The 12,295-nt window shown below is 38.7% G+C and overlaps 1 protein-coding gene across 1 annotated transcript in view; it reads left to right on the top strand.

Annotated features, from left to right (window-relative positions):
* The window catches only part of LOC122815022 (leucine-rich repeat serine/threonine-protein kinase 2-like), a 2,570,681-nt gene that overhangs the window by 1,246,131 nt on the left and 1,312,255 nt on the right, over positions 1-12,295 (top strand). Inside the window, 1 exon segment of the mRNA XM_044087274.1 lies at positions 12,054-12,181. Coding sequence (XP_043943209.1) covers positions 12,054-12,181 — 128 coding nt within the window.

Below are 12,295 nucleotides of genomic sequence, written 5' to 3'. Positions count from 1 at the left end.
TATGAGTATAATATTCTGCATGGTTATTGTTATTCTCCTTAAGGATCTGCATCCAAAATCCCAACCTCTCCTTCTTTCTTGAGTGAGCCCATTTCATCATCATCCCTTTTCACTTTGAATTATAGGTTCCTGCTTGTACTCTGTGTAGAAGCCTTAACTGTGTAGCTCTGAAATACCCCTTCAAATCAGGTAATCCCAAACCATCCTGTTAAGTTGGAAGTTTCAGCTTGTCCCACTTGACTGTTGCTGTCTTCCCCTCCCAGATAAAATCCTTAAGCTCTTTATTAATTGCTATCCACAACTTCTCGTCTGTTTGATAGAAATATGCCTGACGTATAAAACTAAAGGGACTAAAAACATTTTAACTGCTTGTATTTTGCTATCCATATCCATGTAACATAGCTTCCAGTTTCTCATTTTTTTTGTTTCATTTTATCATGCCCCCATAAATATGGATATTGCTGAATCAATGTGTGTGGGTACATAATTTACAGCTGTTGCCTTTGTTTTAGCTTCACTAATGTTGTATCCTGAAAAGATTTGAAACATCCTCAAAGTGTTCCACAACACTGACATGTCCTTTTCTGTTTTTATCAGGTATAAAATAACATCATCTGCAAATACAGCCAGCTTTTCTTGACTAGCATACCAGTTATATCCTTGAATTTCTGGGTCTCTTATTTTCTTTGCCAATGTGATTCTAAATATAGTGCAAATAACAAAAGGAAAAGAGGACACCCCTGCCTGGCTCCTCTGCCCAAACATAAATGATCAGAGAGAAGCTCACCCACTTTAATTTTCACCTCCAATCCCTCATATATCCTCCTAATTGACCTTATAACTTTATAAGAGGAACGCAAATCCTTCCATTGCCCTGCTCATGAACTCCTAGCTTACTCTGTCAAATGCTTTCCCTGCATCAAGACCCACCAACAATAGTGGTATTTTCTTACATTCAGCTTCCCACTAGATCATCGATGTTCTGTTAATGTTGTCAAATGTTTGCTTCCTCCACAAAACCACACTGATCCATGTCTAGCAATTTTGGCATCACCTTTGCCATTCTTTTAGCCATCATACACATAAACATATCATAGTCATGAACAAAGAAACAGCACCAGAGCATTCCACGGCGATCGGACCATACACAGAGAAAACTAGTAGCACTATAAGTAATAGTTCAAGCATGTAGTATAAAATCCAGGGTTCATTGGAATTCCAGGTTAGCGCTTTCACCCTCACATCTCATAAAAGTAATGCTAACATTTATACTAAAGCCTCTATGACATCATTCTTTAATTAAGTAAAATAGTGTTCACCTGTGAGGCTTCATTCAAGAACAGTTTATAAATACTCAACCACAAAGCAACTTCTAAAGTTAAAGTATACATATAGTAATATATACATACTATGTTTATAAAAGTATATATAAAGAATATATAAAAAATACTTAAACAGCATATATAAATATAAAAAATATAAAAAACAAATATATTTAAAAATGTTTAAAACATTTTTTTTAAATGTTATGTATATCAAAACATATGCATGTGCGTATATGCCATGCATCAATAAGATGCACGGCCGGCCTTAGGCATAGGCGACCGCCTAGGGCGCCGTAAAAGCTGACATCGTAAGGGGCGCAAATTGAGTTAACTTAAACTTTACTTCCGTAATTAAAAGCATGATTCACCAACCACGCATGGGCGCCGGAACCATAGAGCGAGGGGGAGGGAGCGTCCCCCCCACTTTTACAGCAGTAAGACCTATAGTACCCATGCGTGCATTGCACACTAACATTCAAATACAAATGTGCTCAGAAAGGAAGCTTTTGAAGGTGGATGGTAACGTCAACATCATCAGATTTAAGTAGAAAATGTGGACTTCTGGCTACACCCCTGAGCCCAGGTGTTCTTCTTTGGTTAAAGCCATTTCTTCCCAGTTATTAATATGAAACGGATCTTTACAGACTTGCAAAATCGAGTTTACACCACCAAAAAAGCGCGATTAGAAAGCCGGCAGACCTTGACCTCAAAGTTAAAACCTGAATGTTGATTACCATACCCATACTAATAATGCATCATGCCAATATGCATGGGTTTGTTTTAAATTACACGAAAGAGAACAGACATTTAAGGTATATTAAATTTCCTGAATTGCTGTAGTTCCTAGAAATCCAATTTGTATTTAAACAAATAGTTTGCATTTGACATCCTATTATTAATAAATATTGTTAATTATATTAAAAACCCACATGATAGAATTGGATTAGTATATGTCATGTTTTATAAAAATACTGAACAGTTTTTGGAGTCTCACTATATGTGTGAGATAGTGTTGAAGTTATGAAATGTCTAGCATTCTATTACAGTTTTATAATGCAACATTCTGCAAGCTTCACATTATTTTGGTATTATGGCTAGAACGCATTGTTTGAATACAGTATGTGTGAAGTAATAAGAATGAAATAAATCAAGTGTTGGTTTGGTAATACTTTATTTTTAATTGTATACAAATCAAGTGGTTAGCAGCATTTTTTTAATTATATATTGGCAGCACTGAGACCAGAACACCTCACATATTCTTTCAAGGCCTAGCCTGTCCTTAGTTAACCTACCTGCTTTGCAGCTGGAGGCTTAAAAATAACCTGAGGACTAATTGGATTGCTTTTTATAACTAATCAAGTAACTGCGTCAATCACGTAACTCAGCGAAGTCATATTGATTCTTATATCATTTGACTGACATGGACAGCTTGGGCTATGACTCATGACCACTCTCGGTCAGGCAGGTGTCTGCTAATTCTAACAGCAAGAAATGCAGCATCAAGCTAATTCTAGGAGGGGAGAACAATTTTTTAATAAAAATACCGGTCACCATGAAATTAGCATAGTAGTGTTATTATATGCAAACTGCATTTTATTTATCTTATGGGGGAACCATCCATCCCAATGGAATGACTTTCAAGGAAGTGCAACAGCAGGTACTAAATCAATCTAATTCCCTAAAAGTCAGGCAGACAATAAGTCAAAAACAAAGTAAATGCCGGGTGGCCGAGAAAAGAACTCATTGCCTAAAAATGTGAATAATGCAATGGTGACAGCTAGTGCAACAACACAGCTGATAATTCAAGACAGAAATATGAATTTATATAATTATTTAACCTTTGGCTGGCTGGTCGCCCCTATCCATTCTGCAAACTGGCTTTCATGACTTGGCAACTACTCCCTTATAGAGAACTACACTCTTTCCCCATCTCTGCTGAGTAATTTTGTCTTATAACCATTAACATTCTTTTTCCTTGCCTTTTTTTTCTTATGGGTTTGTTTACAGCAGTGTTCTTATATGAAATTTGAAATATTCACATTTGGAGAAAAGGGTGGATAATTTATTTTTCCTAGTATTCCAGTATGTTTTATTGCTGTCTCCGAATGTCTGCTTATGCTTCATATCTTTAACAGAAGTTGATCTAGTCTCCATAGCACATAATGTGGCACATTGCTCTTTTTGCTAAAAGTCATACACAGGGCTGCATGCTCTGACCATGGTTGACATAAATATTAATCTCCCAAACTGATTGGAACTGCCTTCTAGTGATGAACCACATATCTATTCTGCTGGCTATTTGTGTCCCCCCCCCCTTAAATATAATCTTTTTCATTCCGGTGCAACTTTCTCCATTCATTTACCAAATCAAATTCTTCTAACATGTTGGGTATAACATTTGTAACCTTTGGAAGTCTGTTATCCCCCTGAAGAACCATCTGCGGGTTTGGCTCAAATACGGGTGTTCCTTGAGTATGGTGTGGGTGGGGCTCAAGGGGCGCCAGAGCAGTACTTCGCCTAGGGCACCGTTTCAGCTAAGGCCGGCCCTGATAAGATGTTATACAACAAATTATGCCAGTTCATATAAGAAATGTATATAAAATACATTTCATAATGGATTCATGTAAGAGCTGTATGAGGACTACATTATATGATATATACAATGATGCATACAAATATAATGTCCTGTCTGACCTACAGGTCTTTAACAACTAACTGTCTATTTTTTAGGGTTGGTTTAATGGGGACTCTGTCGTTCAGTCCCGGTCTCTGATCTGCTCTTAGCATTATAATCACTTGGCTGAGACATGGACTGAACGACAAAGTCCCTATTAAACCGACCCTAAAAAATAGGGAAAAAAAAACATTTTTAAATGTATTTGTTTTTTTTTTCTTTGTCTCAGTTATTCTTCAGAATAACCATCCTGAAAACCTTTCTATATGAAATTCACATGTTCATTTCTTTCCAAATGTGTCTCCTGTTGCATAATTATTTGCACTCTACATTTTTAATAAAGTTAACTACTCTTTCTATATATATATATATATATATATATATATATGAGACCATAAACGTTTAAAGATAGTATTGAAAGGGCCATTATGTTAAAAAATGATTATTCCCACCTTTTATTTATAACAGCTTTTTTATTAGGTATCTAGTTCCAGTTGTGTTACATGCACACACTAATGTTTGGCAGGTTGATCTTTTATACAGTTGTTTCTTGTCATATCCATCTGGGCCTCTGTCACATCTTACAAAACTTTTTGCTTTGTTGAAAGCCCTCAAAAAAGAAACAAACAAAAAAAAAACAAATTCACCCCAAAAACTATTGATCTAATATTGACGCAGAAAACTATGTGCATCTTCAAATATTGACGTTTTACCTTTCTAATAGGAACAATTGTCCCATACTGACAGCCACACTCATAGACTTGGGTTAAACCTAAAATTAAGGCTATCCATGCTAAGATGCATGGGACTTGGGTTAAACCTAAAATGAAGGCTATCCATGCTAAGATGCATGGTACATCCTAAGCTTCTACTACGTGCTGTCTGGTTTTGTCTTATCTTTATTGCTGTCCCAGAATGGGAAAACACTTTAATGCTTTTAGAAAACATTATCCCCTAGCCCTCAAAAGAAAACCATTACAAGAAAGAAGTGTTCTGTTTTTATTGCTCTTTATCAGTATGATAACCAGATACAGAGTTGCTTTTACGAGTATGTATGTACGTATTTATTTATTTATTTAGAGAGGTGCTTTATTATATTCAGTGTTCTTTTTGTATTGATTTGCTTTCTCTTAAAACTTGTTACTAGATAAAGCAGAGAGTCTTAATGCACTCATTCCTTTATGCAAGAATGAGGAAAAGCACATTTTTTATTGTATCATATTCTCTTGAACAGACTTTTCTTCTTTTTTTTTACATTGCAGTATCTGTATTTCTTAAAAATGAACAAGGAGAAAGAGAAAATAAGGAAAAAACAGGGGCACCTGTTTACTTTAGTATCTCCGTTACACTTGAAAAAAAACTGAGAAAACTTTACAGCATGCATATATCATGCACTATACAAATATTACTGTTAAGAACAAAGGTTTGTTTTACTTACAGATAACTCTTTCCTTCCTCTTCCCCTCTCCTAAGTGTTCCTCCAAACATTAGTGACATGAAGTAGGGTATATGCTGTCGAGTCCAGTATAAGTTTAACAAAGTAAAAAAAGTCCAATATTTCCAGGTTTTCTTGTTTGGTCATTTTCACAGTAACTAATGCTTTATAATCCCACATTTACTTGCCACTTTCTGAGTTGCTGATTTTATTTCTATCTCCATCTCCCAAATCCAGTCGATGCTTCCTTTCCAACTTGCTCTTGGTTCTTTTAGTCAACTCTTGTGCTTTTTTCAGTGTCTCAAGCATTTTCCATTGAAAACACTAGAAAAGGTTGGGTCTATATTACGACATCAAAAGCTCAGGTCAGCAAACATCTGTTTGCCAACCAATATACAGCAAAATGTCATTTCCGTTAACGGCCACAACAGTGAATTTTTTCGTAGGGGTAAAAAAACGCTTGGCCAAGCAGAAACAACACTCAATTACAAACCTAACAAAGTGGGGGCTTCACCCCCCCCACCCTCCTAACTAAATATACCAACTCCGAGATCGCACTGCAGTGGGGAAAAGGGCAAATCCACGATGATGGCCAAGTGATTTTTTTCCCTCCTAGGAAAAAATTCACTGTAGTGGCCATTCACTGAACTGACATTTCACTGTTTATTGGTCAACGAACGTGTTCACTGACGCGAGCTTTCGATAAAATAATATAGACCCGAAAAGGTTTCACTGGCACAGTCTCTCTGTGGTCTTTATTACCAGAAGAACAAGAAGCAAAATCTCCTTCTGTTTCACAGCTCACTTTCTATGGGCAAACTTGAGTATTTCCTCTTTAACATTTTCACATCAAAAAATGATTTTTCCCTCCAAGGAAGAATATACTGAAGATAGCTGGATACAGCAGTTTGAATCACACATCTTCTTCTCGACATTCCCTGATGAGTGGAATAAATGATGTACAGTGAGCAGTCATTTTCCTCAAACACTCTACTGCCTCCCACATTTAATACTTCGTTCTTCTGCCATAGTTTTATCAGAATCAACTCTTTCAGCTGGTAGAATTGCATCTTTACTATTAAAGGTCTAGGTTGCTTTCTCTTGGCCAATTATGGAGCATACACACAGTGTGCCCTATCAATTAGCAGCTCCTGCTGTGGAATACCAGTCCATTTGCTTATTTATGCTTTCATAAAATTAAGACAGTCTGTTCCTTCCAGTTTCTCTGGTACAACAGAAACTCTCAGCTTTTTCCTGCATGCTCTGTCTTCTAATTCTTTTATTTTTTTGAAACATCTCTTCTTGTGCAGTCTCATATTCAGCTAGCCTTTTCTTCATTTTGACCTCTAGTTTTTGCAGTTTTATCACCTCACTTGAATATATATTTAAAGTTTCTTCCATTTTATCCAGACTTTTGTTATTTGAGTAGATATACTTTATCTGTGTTTTATTTATTTTAATCAACTCTGAGTACATTTGACTTAAAGTTAGTGGAAGTCATGTCTTACACCAGTGCTGTAGCTTGCACTGCCTTTTGCTGAACGGCTGCAGAATTCTTCCCAGTCAGTGTTTTTTCCTCACCTTTTGTGGTTGATTTTCTTTTCAGGTTTTTTGAATTTCTTTTTTGTTGGCCTCCAGGCAGTGCACTTAATAATCAGTTACTGAAATTTACCCCCCCCCCTCGCCAAATTTAGTTCACTGGCTGTCTCTTCTGAGTTTCTGTTTTCACACTGAGTGAGATGAAATTAAGCTGTTACTCAGTGTGCAGCCATCTTGGAACTCCTGGGTCCAGGTTGACATTTAAGCTTTCACAGCCATCCCTTCCCTTGGGGTCCTTGTCTTGATAGCTTGGCTGTGGTCTTGATGTCAAATCTAGCAAGTTTGGCATTCAGCACCAGCTTCTCTTCCAGATTTATGGACTGCGGGGGCTCCATTCCCAGTCAACTGGTCTCAGCATCAGCTGTTGATGTTGCAGAGAGGATCCTTTCACATTCTGACACTGTGATTTCTGTTACTAAGTCAGTTCTATCCTGATCCCTCGTCCATCTAGTACTTTGAGCTCACAGCAGTTATCTCCAAGACAGCCTTTCCATTATATTGCAACCAGCCCTAAGCGAGCCCCCCCCCCCACTTCTTCAGTGTATTCTCCAGCTTCTCCTCCCCAGAAAGGCACATGTGAAGAGTAAATGCAAGGGACAACTTCACAAAGGGTTCCAACCTCAATGAAGGGGTGGCTTATTAGAATTGATAAGACTGTGTTAGGGGTGGATCTGCAAAGCCCCATCCCGAGAGGAGTTTGTCTTTCTTATGGCCTTTGACTCAGACCTATCAACATCCTTGGTGGTTCCACTTCTGATTGCGCACATCAGTTTGGTGTTTTGGAGGGCTTGGAAAGAATCTGACATGATGGAGCCAATCCCCTGAAAATTGGACAAGGTATTAGTTCTTCCTAAGGATAGGCCATTTTGGAGCAAGGGCTTTTTGGTGGGTTCCATTGTGGTTGCCGCAGCCACCAAGAAGGAGATCTCCAAGGAGAATTCTACAGTCCATCCCCCAAATAAGGAGTCATGGATATTGGCCAGTTTTGGGAAGCACACTTATTCTTTAGCCACATTTGCTGTCTGTGCACTGAAGTGTTTGGGTCACCTGATTAGAATCCAAAGAGAACTGATTTTAGAATTGTCTGAGATGGTGACAGTTCAAGAGCTGCTGGAGGGCAGAATTCTTTGGAGGCTCAGTTGTCCATAATGTTCAATTTCTCAGTTTCCATGAGGCTTCTTTTGAATACTGTAGATGTTATGACTTGTGCAGCAGGCACTGACATCATCATGCCAAAGTATGCCTGGATGCATCTATGTATCTTTGGAGACTGCTTTAGGATATGCTTTTCAAATGCCCCATTTGATGGATCCATTCTGTTTGTTCCTTAAGTAAAAGATTCAATGTACAAGAAGGAAAGACTTTGTCTGTTGTAGGGCTGCATTATTCCACTCCACAAATGACCTTTTCCATGAATCGGAAGTGGGGGAAGAGCTTTTTTTTTCATAAATTGCAATGTTTTTTTTCCAAGGCATTCCTGAGTAAAGGAGGCCCTTGTCTTGAGGAGGGGGGCACTTTAATGGACACTGCCCCAGAGCCAGGGATGGTCTGCAATATTAGGGCTTCTAGGGACCATTTTCCTGTAAGCCCTTTTAGCTGTCCTGAATGGTTACCTTACTACTGCACTCTGGAGACATTTAGAGAGCACTTGTTTCATCCTAGAAGCTTGGGATGCCATCATTTCAGATGGTTGGGTGTTGAGAGTAATTTCCTGGGGTTACTCCATCCCCTTTCTGTACCCTTCAAATGAAAGTCAAAGATCCTTTCCTGACATTCCTTCCCAACAGTAAAGGGTAGCAGCAGTGGAGATTCAAAAAATACTTTTGAACTGAGTCATCCAAGAGATCCCACCAGACCAAAAAGGATCCAGGGTCTACTGAAGATTCTTTTTAGTGCTATAGAAAAACAAAGCCCTCAGGTCCATTTTGGGCTTCAGCAAGCTAAACCATTATATGACAAAGATCTAATTCCTGATGGTGACGGTGCAGTCAATTCTTCATCTCTTGAGGAAGGATGACTGGATGTTGCTTGGTGGACCTCAAGAATGCTTACTGTCACATAAAGATAGCCGAGCATTCCAGGAGGTTTCTGCACTTCAAGCTAGGGGCTAGCCATTACCAGTTTTGAGTGCATAGCTCCACATGTTCACCAAGCATATGGCAGTGGTAGAAGCCTAGTTTAAGCTGCAGAGATTCCGGGTCTTTCCTTATCTGGATGATTGGCTTATTACAATGACCTCAAAGGCATCTGTAATCCAGGCCTGGGACTGCCTGCTTCTTTTGTGTCCTCCCCCATACCCCAGCTTTCCTCCCTAAGGATTCAATCCAGTCAGATTCTAAATTTGCTTAGGATATCAACTTAAATAGTTTTTTGGCTCTTCTGCCTGATGGCCACTGCTGTTTGACTTGTGCCATTGGCCATATTCTACTTGATGGCCCTTAAGTGGACCTTGTCAGCCCAATGGTCGATTTCTTCTCAACCTATGGACTTTCCTATTCATCTTACTGACATATGTCATCAACACATTGCCTTGTGGCTGGAGTTTCATCAGGTTCCAGTCCTCAGACTATACTTACCATGGATGCTTCACTTCTGGGGTAGGGCATTTTGAATGGAAGATGGCCCAAGGTACCTGTTCCCAATCAAAGGCCCGTCTTCACATCAGTGTAGCATTACAGGCTTTCCACAACTTTCTTTCCAAGGGTGTGATAGCCATTCAGTCTGACATGTAACTGGTTTGTTACATAAGAAAGGGGGGACCCACTCATATCCCCTGAGTTGAGTGGCCCTGAGAGTGTAGTAATTGGTGATATCCCTGCAGTGCTTTCTAATAGGAATAAACTTCCTGTGGAAATCCAACATACCAGCAGACAACTTGAGCAGGAGCATCCTAAGGCCTTACAATGGTCCCTTATTCCTTATTCCAGTGATTGTGGCATAAGTGTTCAACTGCTAGAGTCATCCCTGGAGTAATTTCTTTGCATTCTCTTCCAGCACCAAGTGCAGCAGCTTCTTTTCCCTGAGCCCTCTAGAGGTACTGTCACTAAGGGACTCTCTTCTCCATGCATGGCTTTTGGGTCTCCTATACTCATATCCTCCTATGCCCTTATTAAAAGAAAAAAAAGTATTCCGAAAGCAACCCATTGCAAGGTGACCATGATCCTCATATCCTCCTTTTAGCTGAGACAAGTACGTTTCTCCTTTCTGTGACCTCATTTGTTGCACTTTACCTGGGTCTTGAACCCTGATCCAGAACTGATTTCACACCCCTCAGATCAGCTTTGCCTGAATCTCAAATCCCTCAAGTTGACTGCATGGTTCCCCCAATTCCAATGATGTCCAGAGATCCTAAGCTTTCTAAGAGAGATGTCTGCATTCTTTGTTCTTCCCAGAAACCTCCAGCCTGGAAAGTTTATGCTAGAAAGTGGAAAGGATTTTCCATTTGGGCCACAACTAAAGGTTTGGACCCGTGTTCCACTTCTTTGGAAGAAATTCTAGATTTCCTAGCAGATCTGTTTAATTCTGGTCTCACCTATTCCTTGATCCTAAGACCAGAATGAAGTACATCTGCTAGTTAGCAGTCATATCAAATTTTCATGGGGGTATGGATTGTATGCCTGTTGTGTCCTTCGAGCTATCCAAAGCCTTATTGAAGGGTACCGGTACCTTCCTTCTTAGACCCCCCTGTCAGGGATCTGATTCCTCCTTTGAATTTGCCCCTACTGTTGCAAGCTGTGACTAGACCCTCCCTTTTGAGCAAACTGCTACCATAGCTTTGAAACTACTATCTTGGAGGACTCTGATTTTGATAGCCCCCTTTCTTCACTGTGGTGTGACCATGTTGATATATTTAATTTTGGGGTGTGGGGGGATTGCCTTCTGCAAAAAAATATATTTTTTGTGTTTTTACATTTTTTAAGGTTACTGTTTTTGCTTTGTAATTTGTAATGAATGGTGAGCCAAAGAATTATTCTTAATATTCATGTAGGGAAATCTTTCAAAAGTGTACAAATCCAAAGGCTGCATGTTTGAGAGACTGGATGAATTATTTTACGTTTGTTTTCAAGGCATCATTTTCTTAAACATGTGAAAGCATTTTCACATTGTAATGACTTGAGATAGATATATATATATATATATATAATGTACACACACACACACACACACACACACACACACACACACACACACACACACACACACACACACACACATATATAGATGTAAGCAGTTAACATGTTCTAAATAAGGGACATATTTTCTAAATTCCCTTGGAAAAACTGTTCTGTTTTTTTTTTGCATATAGTTTATTTCTTAATGAGCAAAACTAAGAAGGCAGTTGTATTGTTTACTAGCCAATGACACATCACTCAGAGCTACACAAATTTCTTTCCTAGTGGCTACAGCTGGACCCTTTTCAGAAAATTTGCTTTACACATTCCAAGTACCTCAAATGCCCCACAAGTTGCAGCTATCAACGACAATTTCTGGGGTTTGTTAATGCGTACACTTAAGTGTACACTCCATTCTGAGTGAACAGACAACACAAACATAATTCACACTTTCTTCCTCATAATTTTAGTAATCATACTGATTTTTTTGCAGACATAAATATTGAGGGGCATTCATTCGTAAAGGTTACCACAAAGTGCAAACTATATGTACACTTAGTGTAATCTTTCTGAGTGGCTAGAAATCACAAAAAATGTGGTAGGGATTTTCTTGAATACAGATTGTTGTGCAGTATGTATGTAATTGTCATTTTAGTTATCTTTGTATTTGCTATAGAATACATAAAAACATAAGCACACCCCTTATATAGTATTCACACGGGTTAATTACTTGACTTTTTATCATAAATGCACTGAGGGAGAGCCAGTATTAAAAGGATATGGTTTTAATCCAAAGAATAAAAGTTACTATGTAGGAATACAAAGTGAATGTTCTCAGAAAGCAGTTTATTTTGTAAGGGAGGGGTTACTGCCATTGAATTTAGAATCTTTGTTGTTTTATTCCTAAGGTCAAGAAGAATTTTACAGCTCACATCCTCACTTCATGTCTCGGCGAGCCTTATACCTTGTAGTGTACGATCTGAGCAAGGGACCCAGTGAAGTGGATGCTATTAAACCGTGGCTTTTTAATATTAAGGTAAGTGCAATGATATTGGACATTTGGGTAATTTTTTGTTGTTGTTCTTTCGACTTTTCCCGGTTAGGGGTCGCCACAGAGGAACTCCGGTCCGCTAATGATTGGCAGTAGATT

This window comes from Protopterus annectens, chromosome 11.part0 (genome assembly GCF_019279795.1).
Source record: "Protopterus annectens isolate FY-2018-M chromosome 11.part0, PAN1.0, whole genome shotgun sequence".
Classification (NCBI taxonomy): domain Eukaryota; kingdom Metazoa; phylum Chordata; order Ceratodontiformes; family Protopteridae; genus Protopterus; species Protopterus annectens.
Note: the sequence above shows the minus strand (reverse complement) of the source record. Positions and strands in the feature narration are given on the sequence as shown.